The 22,263-nt window shown below is 42.1% G+C and overlaps 1 protein-coding gene across 2 annotated transcripts in view; it reads right to left on the bottom strand.

The window, feature by feature from the left end:
• Positions 1-4,386: 4,386 nt before the first annotated feature.
• The window catches only part of cerk (ceramide kinase), a 38,336-nt gene continuing 20,459 nt past the window's right edge, over positions 4,387-22,263 (bottom strand). The window contains exons 7-13 of one of the 2 annotated variants that reach the window (XM_055055607.1): positions 21,387-21,461; positions 21,063-21,215; positions 19,903-20,008; positions 19,356-19,435; positions 14,749-14,954; positions 9,241-9,455; positions 4,387-6,749 (exon numbers count right to left, since the gene is read on the bottom strand). In XM_055055607.1, coding sequence (XP_054911582.1) covers positions 6,677-6,749; positions 9,241-9,455; positions 14,749-14,954; positions 19,356-19,435; positions 19,903-20,008; positions 21,063-21,215; positions 21,387-21,461 — 908 coding nt within the window. In that variant the 3' untranslated portion in view covers positions 4,387-6,676. The remainder of the gene's footprint in view (positions 6,750-9,240; positions 9,456-14,748; positions 14,955-19,355; positions 19,436-19,902; positions 20,009-21,062; positions 21,216-21,386; positions 21,462-22,263) is intronic. The other variant, XM_055055608.1, reaches the window with a different exon arrangement.

Genomic DNA, 22,263 nt, shown 5'->3' with positions numbered 1-22,263 from the left:
ATTGGAAACCTTTTGAAAGGCGTCTCGCATTTATTTTTTCTATGATAGAGATGCAAGTTCAGCTATATGCTTTAGACATTCACAAGCTTCAAACTTTAGCACTGGGTCTTTCCTGGATGTGGTGACGACCTGTGTTTCCACTGACCGTTTCGTTACGCAGGTTGACATTTTGACAATAAATTTGCTCAATGGAAACGTGGCAATTTAGAAGAAAGTAATTTGTTTTATTTCGGCGCTGGCATGAGGTGCTGGTTTATTTAGCTAAACTTCAACAGCATCACATGACCAACAACCAGATGTTGCCACTGGCGGAAACCACAAAGAAGACAAGGACAGGAAGTAGTTGGATGATCTGCGTGAACAGCTGTGATTTTAACGGCTTTTCTCATTTAACGGAAACACCAATTGTGTTTTTGCCACATCATGTTGACGTTTTACGCACATTTGTAATGGAGTCGCAACAAGACTTTTTTTTTTCTCCCGTGTATTACAACCGATTCACAACAGTAATCTACGATGCAGTAGGAACACCCAACAGCTTTGAGTTTATTTTTGCCTTCTCGTCGTGCTCTTTTTCAGCTTTCGTGTCGAGCCTTTTGATGAAAAGTGGGTGTGGATGTTTTCGAGAAGGCAACAATTTTCCTCTCCCTGACTTTCTTTTTGTTTCGTGCTTTCCATGCACCAAACGGTGATTACTTCATTACGGCGCGAGCTGAAAGCGGCAATTATTCATCACTCAGGGGTGACCTTCTTACAGTATGTTCAGCTCTTTTTTTTTTCTGTCCCATTTGTACCGCTTGTCAGTAAAGCTATGAAATTCGAAGTAATTAAACACAAATGAGTTTAATTGCTTTCATTGTGGTTTTTCTGGGGAATTGCTTCCTTTTGCAAATGCAAATCCCAGTAAATGACACCATGAAAGAAAGCCCTCTCTAATTGTAAACATAATGGTATGTTTCTTTTTCTTTCTTTTTTTAAAGGAGAGGGCGATATGAACGAGCTATAAAATCGCATTAGCATCAAGCAGAGGCAACATTAATCTGCCTTCGCTGTCGCATCCAGATCAGAACGGCGGCGGTTTTAATAAAGCTCAGATGATGCCCAGGAAACCGGCAGCAACTCGACTCGTCGCGCCGCACGCGAAAGGTTGGCCACCCTGAGGGCACGTTTGGCTAAACCTCCTCTTCAGAAATGAAAGGATCGCAGGGTAAATTATATATCACAGCGCTGCTTTGAGAGGATTATTACAGTTTGAAAGATTAAGAAGATGCTGGGTGTGGAGCCTGGCTAATTGCTGTACTAATGCTGATTCAAGGGCCTCTCGCTGAGGGTGTTGGCTTTTCCTCAAAATTAGCACGAGGGGTTTGCTGTGACGGTGGAAAAAAAGGGCGTCTTGATTAGTCGGCTTTAGTTCACGGCCATAAAAGCCGTTAACGCGCGTTTCTTTTCATTTAACTAATGTTGATGATGATTCAACCACCCCCCAAAAAAACAACAACAAAAAAAGATGATGACGTCAGTTTGTTTTAAGGTTTCAAAGCTGTATTTTATTAGAATTAATTAATAAAACGTCTGCTGGAACCTAATGAATGAGTGAAATTGATTAGGTTCACCAAATGGAGATCAATGAAACCATACAAAGGCTCAAATATAAGTAGGGGGGAATGTGATACGATTTGATTTATTAAAGGAGTAAAAAGGTGGGAAACATCAAGTCCTGGTGGCGTTTAGGTCTCTCAGCTCAAGTGTGACCTCAAACTTGAGCTTCAACTTCTGAAAAAAAAAAAAAAATCTAACAAATCGCAAACATTAAGCAAGCTGAAAACTTTTTCACTGGCACAGACAAAGCATCTGCATAGCATGGCATGAGATTAAGTAACATCATCCTGTTATTTGTGAAGCGTTCGTGACGACATCTGTCTGTGCTTCCGATTTTTTTTTTTCATGCAAGGCAAAAGACAAAACTGCAAAATAACTTTACAAGTGTGTCTCTGAAGTACAGGCACACAGTAGCAAGTGGAAGGAAGGTCATGATTTACCTGTAAAAACATTCAGGAACTCGACGGAACATTAGCAGAAAGCGTCCGCTTTCGTGTCCGACGCTCGGCATATGAAAGTGCGTCACAGCAAGTTCAACCACGTATAGGAAGCTGTGTTGGTGGTTCACACAGAGAGGGAGAGATGGCAGCCAGGCGGTGGCTTCTGACCGAGAAGATGGACCGTTATAAGCTCATTGATCCAAATCTCTCAGAGGGAACTCACTCTGATCAATACAGAGAAAAGAGGGAAGTGGCACTCTGCTGCTTTTAAACTGCGGCTGCATCTAATGTTTGACTTCGTTTTCTCACTTTCTCCTCTTTCCTACCACCAACCAAACACGGCCTCTTTCTCCCACACCTCTACATATTCCTGCTTTTCTTCGGTATCCATTAAGACGACTCGCAGTGAGGAAACGTCGGTTTTCCACATTTGTCTTCTACAGTTACTGGTGTCATACCTCAACACCGTCAATTCGGCCGGAGCACATTTTTCTTGCTCTCACCTCTCACACCTGACACAACAATACGAGTCAGCGGACCGGGAGTTGGTTCTTGTTTTTGTTTGCGGTCGAAACTGAAAAAATATGAAACGATAATAAAACACTGTTGGTGTGTCGCTCACCTTTTCACCGGAAGAGCTGGTTTAATACCAGGAATAGTCTAAAAACAGGTCAACGGAACGTCATATGGGAAGACGACGCCGGCAAAGGTGTTTTTTCTTTCTTTAACACTTTGTGTGACTTTGAATAAGTGTGAATCTTTATGTAGGCAACGCAAACGGACATGTCGATGCAAGCGTGTGAAGGTGAGCGTTGGACAGAGTGTGAATGAGTGTGTCCTGGGGACGCCAGAGCACCGTCATCTCCCATCAGCGCGCCCCTTCTCAAGTAAATACACCAAATTGAGGACAGCCAACTGCTCTGTGTGTTTGTGGCGAGGGTGTTTTTTTTGTTTTGCTGCCGTTTTGACTCACCTAGTGTCTCAGGTGGTATGTGAGAATGAGATAGAAGCTCACGGCGAGCTGCCAACAAGCAGATGGAGAATAAATCAATAAGGAAGTAGCAGAGCAAGAAAATGAGGATGGGGCAGGGGGGTGGGATGACGGGAGGAGGGAAAACAATTTGGTTACTACTGCAGGAGAAAATCCCTCTTGTCTTTAAGTAAAGCTACACTTTGTCGACTGTCAATCTTGCACCCAGATTACAGATCTCTTGATACATGTTTAAAAGAGCTGGGGAGAAGGGCAAGCAGGAAATACATCTTAAGCCTTTCATGGATGAACGGAACATAAAGGGCAACTGTGGCTTCTTCCATTTTTCTTCGGCCAAGAATGCCAATGCTCCAGTGCACGGATTTCTGATTCGGTTTAAAAATGGCCATGTGCCGCGTTTCCCTTCCAGTTCCGATGGAGACGAGGACGACCGCTTGGAGGAGAACATGAACTGGCCCACTACCGAGGAAGCAGCCAAGAGCTGCTAGCAAGGCGGAGCTTCACGCCAACCTTCAGGAAACTTTGAGGTAAAGTCGTACGTTTCCATCCGTCACGCGGGTTTTGGGCAAAAGAGGAAACTGTGAACTTTTCATCTCCTGGTTTGCAGTGCATATGAACTGTAGTTTCTGTCTCCTTTCCTAATCTTTCTAGCCTTCCTACCATCTTTCGAGATGGAGTCATTTGGATCCTGTCAGTTTTGTGCGCGGTGCGGCGGGGTTGCACTGACCCTGCGTGCGCTCTCATGACCTTTTATTTTGGTGGTTGGGAAAAGAAGAATGAAAGAATTTGATTCGAATCCCGCATGAGCTGCTTCATTCGGGATTGGAATCAAATGAAATCAATTTCTGAGTTCACCTCATTTGTAATTTGTGGTATTTTAAGAGTGAGGAATTTTAAATTGTTGCTATTTTAAGCTATTTCCCCAGACTGTAGCTAGTGTTACCTCTTGTTAGCATTCAGAAACAAAAACTAGCAGACAAGTTACTTTATTTTATTAAATGCTGTAACATTTTAGTACAGCTGATGTAATCCCAGCCTGTCACTCAGTAAAATAGTAACAGTAAAAAGTTTAAATTACTGAATTTACCGACCATTTCTCAGACTGAGAGTAGCTTTAAATGTGACCACAGAGCTCAGTCGGATGTTGTTTAATGAAACATCTCGTTCATGCCAGTGCGCCCTATTAAAGCGCTCTCAGCCACAGAGAAGGACAAATAGAGAAAGATGGAGGACGCAGAGGAAAATCAGAGTCGGGTTGACCTTTGCATGCAAACGTTGGCGAGTGCGTCTCAAAAAGAAAAGAAAAATTGAGGGAATGAAGCATCAGTCCAATAAAAATCAAGCTCAGACTGCAGACCCATTTCATAAGCACTTTATTCGGGATTTGAATCAAATGAAATCAGTTTCCACTTTCACCTCATTTGCAGATTGGAGTGTTTTATTTTTGTGGTTTTTTATAGATGGAGTGAGGACTTTTAAAATGTCGCTGTTTCGAGCCACTTCCTCAGACTGCTGCTGATGTTAGCTTAGCACACAGAAACAAAAAGCAGCAGAGAAGCTACTTTACTGAATGGCCAACATTTAGCAAATGTCTTCATAGAACAAAATGGCAGGAATGTGAACGTGCACAAAGAAGGGAAAAGTAAATTGGAATCTATGTTAGGAAGCCAAGTTACATTAGTCTGACTTATGGGGTCAGTTTGGGGCCAAATAACAGAAACATTGGGAGATAGAAGAGTGAATACCAATGTTTGTTTTCTTCAACCTCTTTACTATTTGATTTTGGTGCATGATTGAAGGAGAAATGTTGAGCAAACGCCCAATTAATGGTCCCTCAGTTTGTTTGCTAAGCTAATAGAGCAGTTTTCTTCTTTCAGTCTTTTCAGCTCGATGGTTTCACATTTCTGCCAAACAATAATAGATGTGATTAGTGACGTCAGACTGCTGTCATCTTGAACACAAAGTCTTAGGTACACATATCGGAACAGAACATAACAGTTTATATAAACATTTTTTTATATAAAAAATGTTTTCCCAAATATGGAAAAATGCCAGAACCCGTATACAAAAATATATTTTCAGGAGACGTGATTGCTGCTGGTTCACTTCACAACAAACCTTTTATGTTATGCTGCACAAAACGTATATCTGGGAGCATAAAACCTACGCATATTCAAAAAGGAGAATGCAGCTGCACACAGTCTTGAAAGCAAAGAATCCCCTATTTGACATTTCACAGAACTGAAATATGAGATTTCTTGTTTTGTTTAATAACAGAATGGGTCCATTTATTCAAGCTCGTCTTTTCTGTCCAATTTATGCTGTAATGGAACATCATCCGGCGAGCTGAAGGTCATCGACTGACATCCTGAATCAATAGAAAGAGGTCCAGAGAATTCAAAGGAAACCGATTTGAGAAGAAAAGTGTAAATAAGAAAATATAATATTTCTATATAAATATCAGAAAGTAAAAGCTGTGCGTTCGCCTGCGTCTCCTGGTGCTGGACGGCTAATTGGCTTCAGCGAGAAAGCATGGCTGCTGTGGGTTTAATTGGGAAAGCGTGAACTCATGACATCTGCACTTTTCCACTCGTCAATCGCAGCACAACCCTGCAGGGATGCGGGAAAAACACCCTTGGCCTTTTCAAACACTCGTGCGTAGACCGACATGAAGTTTCATCGCTGGAACGGCGGGCCAAAGTAACAGCGTTTATTTTCTGCTGACTCTGCTGCCGCCGGTTCAAGACCAGCTTGACCTGCGACTGTGGAAGAGCTGAGAGAGGCTAATTTGGGAGCAGAGGGGTAGATTGCCTGTAATGACATTAACAACGCAGGCAACCGCCTGCTCCCAGGTGATGATTAAACGGCGAGCGGTTCTCTGAGCCGGAGAGGAGCGCAGCACGGCTCGGAGCCACAGGTGCGGCACAGCAGCGCCAAGACACTCCAAGTCATTCAGGAAGCACTTTTCCTTATCGCCCCGGCAGCCACCAGGGTCCTGTTAGGGTTTAAGTCACGGGATTCAATTCTTTTTATTAGTGCCTGTGGCTCATATCAGCTTTCACATGAACAGCATTCGTTTTTTTCCTCCCTCAATGAGAAAGATATGACTGCTTGAATGAGTGTTTTTGAATCCACAGACATCTTCATTCTCTGCACAAAGCTGTTCCACCCTGACTGTGTCTCCACGTTGTTGCAGGAGGATTTTCATTTTATTTTTTATATTCGACTAGGAGTCCAGCTCCGTTTCATCCTGCTGGAAAAACTCCAGGTCTGTTTGGGTTGCTCTGAACTTTAACTTTGTTCTTGTGTTTTCTTCTTTTTGTTTTGTACGTGAAAGCAGAACTAATAGGGTGCAGGCAACCATATTTCACCCGGCTCACTCCAAAAAGTAAGCTTTCTGAGGTGCCCCACTATCCGGCTGTCCAATGTGATCCGTTTGAATTCAACGCGTTTCGTCATTTTCTACGCAATCCTGCCCAAAGCCATTAAAGCAAACACTGTAATCATCACCGAAAGGCAGCTTGTGCAAATGAAATGTAGATATTGTACGTGCTTCTCCAGGAAATCAACACTTTCAAGTCTCTCCCCCCACCCCCTTATTCCGTTTCAGTCTTTGTCTTCAGGACAAAACGCTGGTCAAATGTCGTCACATGGCCACCTCTGCATCCTGCTGCTCCTCGATTCCCCGAGCAAACAGCCTGATCAGCTGGCACTGGACACTGTGGACAAAAGGTACAACACACACACGCACGCACGCACGCACACACACACTGCATCATTTAGACTGAACAACAAACCATAATCTTAATGGCTGCGCTTTCACTGCAACATTACTGTCGGAGCAGCAGATGTGAAAGCAGTGCAGATTAATGCTCAGATTTAAAAAGTGGAAGTCATTGTGGTGTGATGAGCACAGATGCTATTAATGTCATAATAAACTTCGATAAAACGTCAACTTGTAGGCATTTTGTACATTTCTTTATCATACACTGAACAATCTTCAATGTATGAAGATTTTATTTCTTCTTTTTGGTGGCGGCGCACACACACACCAAAAAAAATAAAAGCATTAGACTCTAGCTAGCCTGCCAGCTACACCAGCTAGAGTCTAACCGCCTTCCCCAACAACAACAACAACAAAACAGGGCATTCTGGGTAGATATTTAGGTTGTATTTACCCAGAATGCCTCATGCTATAGTCTAATTCCTGCTTGAAATGTTTGGTCTCATCAACACTTGTGCCACCGTCTCATAACTGTGATTATACGCCAGCAGTTCAATATCCAGGCAGATGAGACAATATTTCACAGTATTATCATATTTCCAGAATATCATAAGCAAGAGAGCAGCTTGCTGGTATTTTAAGACTTGATTTAAAGTTTGGCTCATCATTGTTGCACTTTACTTTTCACTCCACCCCCCCACCCCACACACAGGTGAAGCTCTTCCTTCTTCCCTCTACTTCCCCCGTTTCGCCTGGGTTATCACCATTAATTATCCGAAATACACTCCGCTTGGCTCACTCCGGCAGCGATTAGCGACGTGGAAGGGGCAATAAATGGACGGACTTCGGCTTTAATTAAAGGGGAGTAGTCTTTTAACACGGGGAGGGCCGTTAAATTAGCAACATTACAGCGCCGTGCATCATTGGACAAGTACAATGGAGCATGAAATAAATGATGCATCAAGTGGACCCACTCCAGCTGTGAGGAGATCTGATGGTTGGGGGTTATGTGGGAGAGAGAGGGGGTGGGGGGGCTGAAGTGAAGACAGGAGCAGAATAATGAGGGGGGCTGATTCCATGTTGTTGCCAATGACTGCGCATGAGGGAACGGGGGAGAGGCTGTGGCGACATGATACTGCTAAGAACAGACAGTAAGGACGTTTCATTTTATATTTGTTCACCCACAAACAAAAACGAAACCCTGGATTATGATCGGAGGTCACCGAAAGCAAATATATTGAATTATTTTGATTCTTTTCTTTGTTTAGGAAAGAATCACCATTTAACAAAAAAAAAAAAAAAAAAAGACTATCTATTGCTTGTTATCTAACATACGCTTGATGCTGCTCTGCAGGAGCTGGACCCTTTGCAGAGGCAATCATTTGAAGAAGTGAGTCGAAAGTAAACCCAAAGCAACGTGTGCTTTGGGTTTCCTCTGGTCACCCCGGCTGGTTTGTCGGATTGATGTCCAGGAGATGAAAGAAGCTGCTTTCACGTGTTTGAGAAGTTAAAGAAACAGCAGAATAGCAGCTTAGAAGGGAAAAGAAAAAAAAAATCACTATTTGGTTGTAAACACGCGGAAATGAAATGCACTTTGTACACGCATTGAATTTTATGTCGACTCTGTTTCGTATAGTGTGAGCGCACCGGGATCAAGGGTGGGCACTAGTGCCACTTTTGCTGTTATATGTTGTTTTTTTTAGTTTTTTTTAGTTTTGCCGTGTTTTCTTTCCAATAAACTCTGAGGATGTGATGAAACGAAACAGAAATCCAGGCTTCATCACAATTAATCCTCATAGAGAGCCGAGATGTCAGCGGGAACACAACTCCCGAGCAGTTACCCCCGTGCTGTGGGTATTTCCAAGTCACTCACTTGGGATCACAGAAAGTGCTAACCACATCTCCTGGCAACACTCTCAGCAGCTCTTCTGCAACACTCTCAGCAGCTCTTCTGATATTTCACTAAAACTTGAAAGTGGAAAATGAAACTTGGAACTGCGACTTTTTGTTTCAGAGCTCCATGAATGCAGAGCTGTCAGGCACAGAGCGTAATCTGTTTCTACTTAGGCTTTGAAACGTTAAACATTTTTGGGCAATTTAAGCAAAATTTACAACTTAATGCCAAGAAGGAAGGTGTGAATAAGAATGAGGTGATGCAATAAGTATAAGCTCTGGAAGTATTTCAATATTTCTTCCATTATGCCGCTTCTGCAATGTAATGCGAGTTTTATTCGAAGCCATTTGTAGGTTCTTTTCTATGCTGGGAGGGATTTGGAGCACAAGAAGTTCCCTTCTGTGAGAAAATGAGAAATGTTTAAATATGCGTATCAACTGGTGTATTTTATCTTGGAGTAAAAAAGTCAAAAATAAAAAACCTTCATCGGTAAGAGGGATCTTATTTCAGCACGTTTTCTTAGTCGCCTGATGTAAAAATGTGAAAATAGCACACGATGCGATACAAAATCACTATCACTCTCATGTCTCACCTGACTTGAATGGCGGTGTGATGCAGGATTTCCCCGTCGCAGTTCCAGCTGCTCTCGGCGGTGCAGTCGTCGTCGGTTTCTTGGAGAGAGGAGGTGGGACTGAGGTCCGGACTCTCTGGATGTTCGCTGGCGTCTTCCAGAGGACCGAAGTTGTGGTGCCATGGCTGGAAGCGAAACTTTCTCACCCTGTGGACCTCCACGAACCAGTGGTCGAACTAGGAAACAAAAAGGTGAAGATGGATGAGAAGGTTTCGAACAGGTAAGTTTAATCTTGGTAATCTTGATACAGTGGTCATCCTCAAGGCCGAAGGCTTGAGGTGGACTAAACCTCAGCGATCGTTCTGAATGCAAACACATTCTGAGTAGCAGCAAGAACCAAAGCTGTAATTTTGTTTCACGTTCTTCCAAACATGGATGCACTGAAAGATGTTTCTCTGAAATATTGTGTCTTACTGTCTGCAGTGAATTGAACTGAGGAGACCTTGTGCAAGCATAGATGGATCTTCGATAGACTCCCATCGAAGGAAAAGATTGTTTTGTCATCTGTTAAACTTCATACCACAAAGGAAGTGATGGTCTTTGTCATTTCCCACTTGGTTTGTTCATTCTGTGTTTTATTGTCCCTCAGTGCTCCATCAGTTGTCCTGCATAACCCGATTAGACTGTCCTGGTTTCCATGGCACTTATCCCATCACCTCCATCACCATTGAGTTCATTGTATTCCAGTTCCAAACATGTGAGTCTTTCTTATTTTATTATCCTGCTAACCATCACACAACTGATGTCTTGCTTGTTTTTAGGGATTTTTGGTCGATATTTTTGGTACTGAAACTCATTTGACTGATAACTGATAACTGATAACCGATACCGATTTCTTTCGTTTCCCCTGTACCTACTTACTGAAACTACATGGCTTTCTCTACTGCATTATCTTATTAAGAAAATGCAAACGGTAAGAAGGAGGTTGAAAATGTAACACTTTCAGCTTGCATTATGTTTAACATCACATTTGTTCATGACATTTCCTCTCTAAAACAATGACAACTCTCAAACGATGCAAATTTGCCGTTGTGGTAAAATCAATGCCTTCTGACCGATTGGCCGATGTCCAAAATTAAATTTGACAGTCGATGTCGTGCATCCCTACCTGTTTGTCTTGCGTTTCCAACTCTACAACCTCAAAATATGATACAAAGGGTTCAGATTCACATTTCGCACCCTGTTTAAAGTACTCTGGGGCCATCATTTATACATTATTCCACTTACTATTGTCTTTTTTTGTTCATTTATTTTCTTTTAAACTGCTTAGCAAAGCATTAAAAATGCAAAATGTAAATAAAACGGTAAAAAAAGAAAGAACAGTTTATCGCAACTTGCAGCTAAAAACACACCCAGTTAACATATTATTGATAATATTATTAAGCATCAACAATGGCTTCTACCAAGACGCTTAAAATGCTTGATGCTGTGTTTCAACATTAATTATTTGCTCTCGACCTGACCACCAGAGAGAAGACAACACTAATTAAATTTAACACCAATTAAAGCGTCAAACATTTGAGGCGAATGGCAAAAAACACCTGATGCAAAAAGCGTCAGCGACGCAGAGGAGAAACGGCGACGAGTAACACGGCCGTCCATTAGGACACTAGGTGAACTTTGGGAAATTGAATAAAAGGAGGAGAGATGAAAAGAAATTATTTTGTCAGAAAGCGCTTTCATCTCTCTCTGTCGCAGAAAGGTTCGGCTGCCCTATCTTCGGCTTCACGGGGTGCCACTTTTTCTCTGTTCCATCCTTCTTTTCCCGCCACCCCATCCTCCTCCTCTCGTCTTTTCTTATCCTCGCTCATCCTCAAAGCAGACTGACAGCCATTTATTTCACATCAAGCCCACTTTATGACTGCAGCCGCTTTGCATTCATGCTGGACGGTCGGCCTAAAAAGCTTTCTGACAAGGCCATGAATACGCTTAGTGGCTGCTCACGTCTAGTCTCTTTCTGCTTGGTTGGACTCAGATGCTGATATTAACTCAGCTTTGATACAATGTCCCACTCACCCCGCTTGTATGACTGCTTGTCTCCCTTTTTGCGATGCGAGTTATGCAGCAAAGGCGGCCTTAAACTAAGGAAGAGGCAAACCAACGCCAAGGCACTTTAATCTGCAGCCTTAAGAAAATGAGATGAGTTAATGCGATATCATTGTTATTCCCAAAAGCTTCGACAGCTGGATTTATGAGACAAAATGAAAAATAAGGCTGCAAGCTGATTGCCAGGGTAGCAGCCAAGGCTATCCTTTGACGTGCCAGCATGCAGAAGAAAGCATCTAATCTATATGCTAACTATTATGTATATGATTTTCCACAAAACACAGGATACCGGGGTTCCTGTTTGCATCACATTAGAGTTTTTTTTTATTTTTTTAAAAAAGGTAAAACATCAAATTAGTGCTGCTGCAAGGAACAACTGAGGAGGAAAAAAAATCATATCAAAGAAGAAGAACAACATGCACAGAGAGTTTCTGTAACTGTGGAATGTGATCAAACCCAAGACAGAAATAATTCAGCGACAAAAACAAACTGGCTGGTGACTGGAATTGCCTTTGTGGATCCATTGAAGAGCCAGTTAGAGAATAATTCACTGGTGCCTGGTCAGTCAGGTCATCTCAGCCAGAGCACCAACAGCTTCAAAAATGGAGGAACGCCACGCGCACTCGCCAACAAACCGGAAGGACACGAGCCTGCAGTGGCAATCGGGAGAAAAGGGAGCCCAACGCCCACAATCAGCCAGACACATCCCTGTGGGTCAGCAGCCAGGAAGTCATCACAAAGAAGCACAAACCAACAGCACCACTCAGACAACATCACACCAAATGAGACAGCCCTGCCACGCAGATTTTCATTGCATTAAAATCCCCTTTTCAACACATTGCCTGCCGTTTTGGGGAAGAGGATATTGACCCCAAACTAGGATTATTTCAACTTAATCCTAGTTCATACCATTAGGAACTATTTGTTCATCTGATACAATGTTGGTACCTCAAATGTATCTTTTAACAGTTGCCAAGTAGTCAAACAGCTGGCTGGAAAGGAGATTGCTGTCATAGCAAGTTAGGGTTCATGGCTTGCCAATGTTATCTGAGGTTCGTGAGATACAGTTAGGGCCAGAAATATTTGGACAGTGACACAGGTTTTGTTATTTTAGCTGTTGACAAAAATATGTTCAGAAATACAATTTATATATAATATGGGCTGAAAGTGCACACTCCCAGCTGCAATATGAGAGTTTCCACATCCAAATCGGAGAAAGGGTTTAGGAATCATAGCTCTGTAATGCAGAGCCTCCTCTTTTTCAAGGGACCAAAAGTAATTGGACAATGGACTCTAAAGGCTGCAAGTAACTCAGAAGGCCTTTCCCTCGTTAACCTGTAATCAAGTAAGTAGTTAAAAGGTCTGGGGTTGTTTCCAGGTGTGGTTTTGCATTTGGAAGCTGTTGCTGTGACCAGACAACATGCGGTCAAAGGAGCTCTCAATTGAGGTGAAGCAGAACATCCTGAGGCTAAAAAAGGAAAAAATCCATCAGAGAGATAGCAGACATGCTTGGAGTAGCAAAATCAACAGTCTGGTACATTCTGAGGAAAAAGGAATTGACTGGTGAGCTTGGGAACTCAAAAAGGCCTGGGCGTCCACGGAAGACAACAGTGGTGGATGATCGCCGCATACTTTCTTTGGTGAAGAAGAACCCGTTCACAACATCAACTGAGGTCCAGAACACTCTCAGAGAAGTAGGTGTATCTGTCTCTAAGTCAACAGTAAAGAGAAGACTCCATGAAAGCAAATACAAAGGGTTCACATGTAGATGCAAACCATTCATCAATTCCAAAAATAGACAGGCCAGAGTTAAATTTGCCCAAAAACACCTCAAGAAGCCAGCCCAGTTCTGGAAAAGTATTCTATGGACAGATGAGACAAAGATCAACCTGTACCAGAATGATGGGAAGAAAAAAGTTTGGAGAAGAAAGGGAACGGCACATGATCCAAGGCACACCACATCCTCTGTAAAACATGGTGGAGGCAACGTGATGGCATGGGCATGCATGGCTTTCAATGGCACTGGGTCACTTGTGTTTATTGATGACATAACAGCAGACAAGAGTAGCCGGATGAATTCTGAAGTGTACCGGGATATACTGTCAGCCCAGATTCAGCCAAATGCTGCAAAGTTGATCAGACGGCGCTTCACAGTACAGATGGATAATGACCCCAAGCATACAGCCAAAGCTACCCAGGAGTTCATGAGAGCAAAAAGGTGGAATATTCTGCAATGGCCAAGTCAATCACCAGATCTTAACCCAATTGAGCATGCATTTCACTTGCTCAAATCCAGACTTCAGACGGAAAGACCCACTAACAAGCAAGACCTGAAGGCTGCGGCTGTAAAGGCCTGGCAAAGCATTAAGGAGGAGGAAACCCAGCGTTTGGTGATGTCCATGGGTTCCAGACTTAAGGCAGTGATTGCCTCCAAAGGATTCGCAACAAAATATTGAGAAAAAACTTTTTTGTTTGGGTTATGTTTATATGTCCAATTACTTTTGAGCTCCTAAAATGTGGAGTGTTTGTAAACAAATGTGTACAATTCCTACATTTTCTATCACATATTTTTGTTCAACCCTTTAAATTAAACGTTACAATCTGCACTTGAATTCTGTTGTAGAGGTTTCATTTCAAATCCAATGCGGTGGCATGCAGAGCCCAACTCACAAATATTGTGTTACTGTCCAAATATTTCTGGCCCTAACTGTATGTCAAACAAATCAAACCGGCCTTTTCTCTATGCAACAATAGCCTCACTACCAACTGCTATGGTGGACATGTTTGTGGGGAGAAAATTTGTGAACATATTTGAGTCTGGCAGCAGAAAATGAATTTTATTGTCATAGAGAATCTTTTTTTAAGGTAAACTAGTCGTCTGAACTTAAAGTGGACGACGTTACGGTCAGATACAGATGAAGACGTCACAAGTAGCAACATAAACAATTTAAGGTTTGACCTTTTCTTCCAGTGCAGATCAGATAGATTAAACATCTTAAGGTAGTAGTTAGTAATCAGCAGACTTCCCCTGGCGATGCTGTCCTGAGAGGGGCATTAGTCTGACACCGGCCTGTTTTCCCATCCAGCATATCCCTGATGCAGCGATTACCACAGCCTTTCTGGATCGGGGTGGAGGTTATTTATGACACATGGGAATGCACAAGGGCTAAGGCGCTTGAACTGAAGAGAAGCATGTTTGCGAAATTGTGCAGAGTCAGCAAAAATAGGTGCTTGCACAGCAAGAGGGGAAATCGCTGCCTCCTGCTTGCTCATTCATGACTTTAACACTTCATCAGTTCATCTGGACTCCAACTTGGGAATGGTGTAGATTCTCCTGGAAAATCCTACAACATTTTGCTCCTTTCTCCCCCTAAATTCACTTTTATTAAGCCTGAAGTGCTTGGCATGTTTAGCCCTCGCTACCTGGTCGTTGTCGTTGGTGTGTCGCAGGAGATGCTTGAAGAAGTCCAGACGGGAACACTTCCTGACCAGGATCAGGTCCGTGGTGCCGTCGGCGAGGTGGGCGGAGGGCGACAGGCCCTTCGGACTCCGAGGACATGCGCAGCTCATGCTGGCAGAGTTGATGGCAATGAATTTGCCATGGATGACACTCCAGCCTCTGTCGCTGTCTGAAGACACAGCAGCACAACCCATGTCGTTACAACAGGTTCATAGAAAATGACATTCATCAATTTGAAAAACAGATCTCTTTGACATTTCGTGGCTGTGGATAACATCCTCTAATTCAACCTTTGGAGGCTGTTGGCATTCATAAGCTGAAATCCAACATGTGTATCTTTCTTGTTTTTCTTATGTGGCATTTAGTTGGAAATAAGCTAAATGAGACGTTCTTATTCAGGTGTGAAATCTGGTAATTGCATAGTTTCCCGTTGCGACACGCTTTTTCGAGCTGTTCAATCCCTATGAACCTTGAGTCTTGTGGAAATTGCCTTTTGACGTTTTTTGTGTCTTTTTGGTGAGCGTTTGCTTTTCTTTTAATGATCACTTCATGATAAAGAAGAATCGTTTATTTGCCAGGATGTTTCAACAAATTCCCTCGTTTTGCTTTCATCTTTGCGTATCCTAAACTGGGTCACCGGGGAAACCCAGACATCTCGCGTCTCTGACACTTGTCAGGTTCTGAAGGCGTTCCCGGGCCAGAATGTGTGTATATATATACATATACATATATATATATTCTGGGAGCCTCCTCTGAGTTGGATGATCCCACAAAATCTCAAATGTCTCATGGGCAATTCTAGCTACCCAACCCATTTCAATTCACTTCTTCTGAAAGGAAAGATGCTCTCTACGTCAAGATGAAACTCCTCATCTTATCTCTGTGGCTCCACTTTATGTAGAAGATTTGTTCCAGCCAGGATTTTGTTATTCTAGTAATAAAACACCACGGTGGTTCAGTGGGTAGCAATCCAGAAGAAATGATGGGTTCTATTTCAACTTAATCCTAGCACATATCGATTTGCCTCTGGGCAATAACCTCAACTTGCCTATCAATCTACATATCGGTGTATGAATTTGTGTGTATTTCTGTGTGATCGAGTGAATGTCGCTGCAGTGTAAACGCTTTGAATTCATTTCACACTTTTCTAGTCGCACTCACCACTCGACTTTTTGCTGAGAAGGCAGCTCTTGCTTTGGTTGTACAATGAGTGGGCCCTTAAAAACATCACCAGAGCGCTAGCATCCTGTATCGGTAGCGGAATATAGTTTTGACCATGAGGTTCTGGGTTCCCCTCCCGTCTGTTCTTATCAGTTTTTTCTTCTAATTTCTAGTTTTTTTCTGTTTTAAATGTCTACTGGTAGGCTTCTAGTTCTTGAGTTTTGTCTTGTTACAGATGTCATCAATGGACCTGATGGATATTGATTTGTATTTGTTAATTTATTCCAATTTGGACTGAAAACTTTGGACACGTTCACTTTTTATCCCTGTACGCTGCATAAACTAGTTTTCACCATCTTTTCAGAAAAGGCAACCCAACTGAAACTCCTCCATTACTTACATATTCAAAGTTAAATCAACCAAAGCTGACCACAACTTCAACTTCAATCCCCGTTTTTTGCACACTACACCTTAAGTGAATGTCTGATTCGACCAACGCTGCACCAAATTCTCCGTACAGCTAAAATCCTTTAGCTGCACAGGTTGGATAAGCTGGATTTCTTCTGGCTTTTAGGGTAACGGTTTGAATTATTCTAGCATTACGAGTTGTGGGCTTCAGCTTCAACATGCAAACGCAGCAGCAGTGAAGCTGATGGAGGTCCATTAAGATCCAGATGTCGTCGCAACAATGCACAGAGCAACTTCAACCTCATGATGGAGGAAAACGCAAATGTAAATGCACACCCTTCTGTTTGTAATTAAGTGTAGCCGAGTAGGATTTCACAATATCTAAAGACTAGCGCGAGCTCGATAAGCAGCACACTGATTATGCTAACCTTCTCTCAGATTCTCATGAATAAATGCACATGTGGCCACAAAAATCCTAAATGACAGACGTGATGGTTGCGCTTCACGAGTCATGACTCTGTTCCTCGGAGATTAGCCGCTGTTTACTTGAGTAAAGGTGAATCAGAGCCGAGGCGCCATGGCCCCGCGGGGGGGAATGGCGCTGTCTGTCACTGGCGTGATAGTTGGCGGGGGAAGCCGCTAAAAACTGATCACAGGTGTCCAAATTAGCATTCGACTGTTTTATGAGCACCTCAGAGGGGAAATTATGTGATCTCAGACAGCAAAACGATTCATTACCTTTCCCCCTCGTTTTGCAAAACAAACTTACAGAGGTGATAACGCGAGCCGATGATAACAAGCCCGCAGAGGCGAAATAAAAAAAAAAACCCAACAATATTCTAATTGGGAAATGGTGATTAAAGCCACACTTTAAAAACAAATCCAAACGGAACAACTGTGGACTGTAGGCTCTGCATTAGGAGAACGCCTCCAAATGAGTATTTACTTTCGATGTGGAGGCCAGCTCATTTGCAGAGGGGGAGTGTGTCGTGCCTCATTGATTTAGCAGTTGTCTGAGATTCCCTCAGCAGAGAGCTAAATAAATAAATAAACACAACGCCACAAAAACAAAGGGTGGCTCCGGCACGAGGCAAACCCCCCTGACAGACCTGGGAAAGAAACATTTCTTTTTTTCTTCTTCTTCTCCTGATTAGTGGGAGTCTGTCACACAGCAAACGCAAACACACACAAACAGGTTATGCTTGCTGTCATATTTATCCAGGCATATAAACACACACCAGCACGCCGTGGGGAGCTGCAGCCTCAGATAAACACAAATCTAAAATTTAACATAAAGACACTAATTAGAAAGGGAAGCTACACACACACACACACACACACACACACACACACGCAGAGAGAGATAATCGACAGCACAAAGTCTGCACACGATGCTGCGGTGCACACGCCGCCAGAGGTTTGTGCTGATGTGTCAGTGGCTTGAGACAATTGCAGATAATAATAAAGTTTGTTTGCACATAGACAGATGGGGAAATGAAGGGAGAAGAAATGGCGATATCCAAACCTAACCTGAACATGAGCTGTCAGGGAACACACAATGAGACCAAATGAGATGGGAAGCTAGTGAGCAGGAACATCATTAATAGGGGAGTAACAAGACAATGCAGGATAATAAGCTTCTTAGGACGAAACAAGAGGAGACTTTAGCAATGTATTTCAGAAGACAATACATTTTTCTGGTTTTGTTTCATATTCTAATCCAGGTTTGACGGGGCTTATGGGTTGCAATGGACCCAGGCAGTCATGGCAGCTCACAGTGAGCCACGTTCTCCTGCAGGTTTCTTCCTGTGACGCTGGAGTTTTCCTTTCCGATGTCATAACATGGCTGATTGCTACAAAGTTTTTGGAAAGTGCCTCGAGACAGTATTTGTTGCGAATAAACAGATTGAATTTAACAAAGGCAAATGTTTGTCTAATCTATGGAAATCCCAATGCCAAAAAACACCCTGCACAGGTTTTTATATCTTCCATACATTGATATTCTCTGTTGTGTTCATAAATAAAATGAATGTACATTTAAACAAAACCTCTGTTTTACTCTGCTTCCAAATAATTAGCATTATCCTCTTGTCTGCTGCCCTGTCACCGTTTTTTCTACTTTAATTCTGAAACTGATTTAAAACTGGTAAGTTTTTTCCACATTTTCCCAAAGGGCTTTTACACCTCGACAAACTTCCCACACGTTCATGTGCTTTCTCTTCTCTACTTTTCATCCTAAAAACAGACAACAGTAGGTCCACTGAACCTAAACTCAAAAAATTCACTTTATTTTCACTTTATTGTGCCGAGGTTGCAGGACACAGAGGAGAGGGGACGTTTTGTTCCTCCTTCTCAATTCCTAACACGCCATGTCCTCATATTCGCATCGACTGGGCTTAAACTTCATAAGACGAAGTGACATCCTGGCAGCAGATAGATGGCTTCTTGCAAGACAGATTTCACTCTGACGAGAAATATCGCAGCACTTTAATATCAACATCTTGTGCCACGAGATCTTGTTACGTCCCTAATCATTAGGCAGAAGAGCTCTCCAGCAGGGAACAATGAGGAGTTATTCACTGTCACTATAATCAGAATATATTCTCTCATCAATACCTAATCAGGAATCTCATTAGAAATTGTGTCGCTCTGTTGGGGGTTGGGGGGAAAGAAATGACAATAAAGTGAAATTTTAGCAGATCATGACTCTTATTTACACGCTGTCAAGCTCAGGTACTTTATCTCCTTCAAAAAACACAAAGCGAAAAAATGCAAATCTCCAAGCTGAATGAAATCAGCTTTATGCAGAAAGACAGCCAGTGTGGAATTGTCTCATCTTTTTTGTGTTTTTTTCCCCTCTGTATTCTCAAACTACAACTCATTTTAATGGCAGCGGTGTCAAAACAGAGAAATGAGCTCGATAACGAGGCAGAGGAATGAGGAAAAGGCCTCTCCCTCTGATTTAGTCAGCACATTTCAAATGATGAAGCAAAGCTCGTACCTTCACCTGGCTTTTCTTTCTCCTCCGACGCCTCATCGTGCTCGTCTCTTGATGAGGGCTTGTGCCGACAGATGCGGCACCTGAAACACCAGCGCAACCTTGTTTTACAATCATTAAATCATCGGCTGTTACTCGCATTCGAGGCCATAACGGGCTCTTATGATTCATTAAACCCAAATGTATTCAGAGAGTTGTAAACTTTTTTTTTTTCTTTTTAGCTATGTACACTGTATCTGTTTTGTCTGCAGCTAAAAAGGTCTTCCGGAGCATATTTATATGACTTTTCATGGTGAAATAACTTGTCATGTTAGAATAATGGATTTCACCTCCCACAGCAAATGTAAATAATGTCTACTGCCAGAATATCAAAAACCAAAGCACTTAAGTCAAAAGCTTTTCACACAAGAGTAAACTGGCTTTCAGTTCTCAATAATTCAGCTTCCTGACAACATAAAGTATCCCATTAGAGCACATTGCTGCGCCTGAATATTGTCAGATAAGTTAAGACATTGTAAAATAGCCCTGAAAAGCCGCAGATGTTATTTACCCAGATCGACACTGCAGCTTGTCTCTTGGATGCCCCACGTTGTCGTCTGCTGGCAGGAAAGAAACTGTCCCGCCGTAGTGGTTGTGGGACAAAAAAGTTTTAAACCCTTTAAAAAAAAAGGGGAAGGGGGGAATACGTTATATGGTGTTATTAATCCAACAAAAAAGTATTCTCAGCTAAGGCACTAAGGAAAATATCGAAAAGGACTCAAACATCAGTCTAGTTCAGTTGCAGTTTCAGCGTTTAGTGTTTCATGACATTAAACGGCTCATTTATACTGTCATGAATTATGCGCAGTTCTACAAACAAAAATATCTTTTTTTTTTAAAATAGAAAAAGCACAGAAATTTGTGATGAATATCCACTACTGAGCTGTGTGTCATGGTTCTCTACATAAGGCAAACAGATAACCAAACCCAAGCAGGATTCTGAAACATAAAAACATCACAGAGGAGAGAGAGAAAACAGAAAATGAAAGGAAAGGAAGTGCTCTTTATTGGTGTATTAAGCAACAGGTGAAGGTGTGATGCAGCAGAATGAACACAAAGTACAAATAAAAGTATAAATACTATTGTATTGTGAAGGCATTTGACTTAGAAAGAATGTCTAATAGGCAGTGTCATCTTTCTGGTGCTCAAATGTCCTGCAGCAGCAACGCCATTGTAATGATGCTCTTCCTAACTTAGGTTGATGAATTTCATCTGTGTGTGATATAAATCCAGGACCATGGAGAGATTGCACAAGTTTTGTTAAAAAAAAAAAAAAAAACTTTTACTAAAACCAAAAGTTCTCACGCTAAAGAAAACTGAACTTTACATTTGCAGAAAACATTTGTGTGGGCTACCTGCCCAGGGAGGCATTGGAGTGAGCTGTTGGGGCAACTGGAGGAGAAGCTGCTGTCTACGGACGTCCAGGTGAGCTAACTATACCGTTGTTTTCTCAAACCTGCCTAACCAGTCCCTCCACCCAACATTGGGATTAGCTTGTATCAGTATTCTGCTCAGATGAGACCAAAATTGCCATTTTGCAGGCATCATGTCATAAAATGTGAGCAAATTAAAAAGATGTGAATACATCTGCGACACACTGTGAGCTGATGTTAAACAAAGCCAAACAATTAAAAAAGCGTTAAACAAAGATTTAAATAATGGCCGACATACCTGACAGGTCGTATCTTGCAGGACCAAGCCACCGATTCCTCTCACTGTCCGCCAAAACATCGCCATAGAATCCATACCCAAGCAAAGAGACAGAATATTTGAGGAAGACGCCGTTATGGTGAACCGAACATACATCCATTGGCTGTGAATCGCCTGTGAAAACAGAGCCAAGTCTTGGACGCAGTCGGCAAAGAAAGGTAATATAGCGATTGCACAGAAATGTTCTGTTTGCGTCCACACAACACTGATAACAGCAGACATGGGAATATCTGAGCATGGGTTTAAAGGACACATGTTGGCAGGGTTTCGGTAACTCAAACTCACCAACAACAATGTGCAAGGCAGATGTAACTGGATCGTTTGTTCCCTGCGTAGCAAAGCAGATGCAGTCAGTTGACCCTGTTGGACACACAAGGGGGATGATCTATGAGAAAAGCCTTGGCAGTGACAGCAGCGTTGCCCAAGTGTTCAATTTTAAACATCGTGAGTTGAGATGAATCCATGCAATATGACGACGTTCTCCTGTGATCTTCATTGTTGTGATTATTCCACAAAGATCATCAAAGATTATTCTTAGTCAGGTAAAACCATATCCACTACACAATTCAGTTTCAGCTGTTTGTTTTTTAGCTATTAAGTTTGGTTTGACTATTTCTTTATGAATATCTACAAAAAAATGAAAAGAATAAAGAAGCAGGTCATTTTTTTCTGTTTTATGAAAGCTCTTAATACGTCATTATGTTGTTGGTACAAGAGAGGAATGACACAGATTAAACAACCAGTGTTTTCCATAGAAATCTCTTTATAGTGGTTTTAGTCATGCTTTATTTCATCTTAAAAACCCAATGAAAAGCCTTTTCCAATTTAGCATACTGTCATTTCCGTGCTTGTTTCTGCCTCCATATGCAATCTACTTTTTGTGGAGGAAGAAATACGGCTTTAAGATTTTGTGTTTGGTCCATCTGTCGAGCTAAAGCTATCTGCTATGTCTTATTCATTTATGAAATAGCACCTAATGTAGCATTGGCACAAGGGGAATAAAACATTCATGCACCTGTGATTTTAGCCTAATAAATAAAAACAGTCTGTTTTCAGATAGCATCGCTTTACAGTTCTAGACATCATCTCTAAGAATGTAAACCTGTGCCAAACACTTTGTGAACTCTAGATACATTTTCCTCTGCTTTTGAAAACCATCTAT

The sequence above is a fragment of the Poeciliopsis prolifica genome, unplaced genomic scaffold, assembly GCF_027474105.1.
Source record: "Poeciliopsis prolifica strain line A6 unplaced genomic scaffold, Auburn_PproV2 SCAFFOLD042, whole genome shotgun sequence".
Lineage (NCBI taxonomy): Eukaryota > Metazoa > Chordata > Actinopteri > Cyprinodontiformes > Poeciliidae > Poeciliopsis > Poeciliopsis prolifica.
The sequence above is the reverse complement of the archived record's forward strand: the minus strand, read 5'-3'. Positions and strand labels throughout refer to the sequence as shown.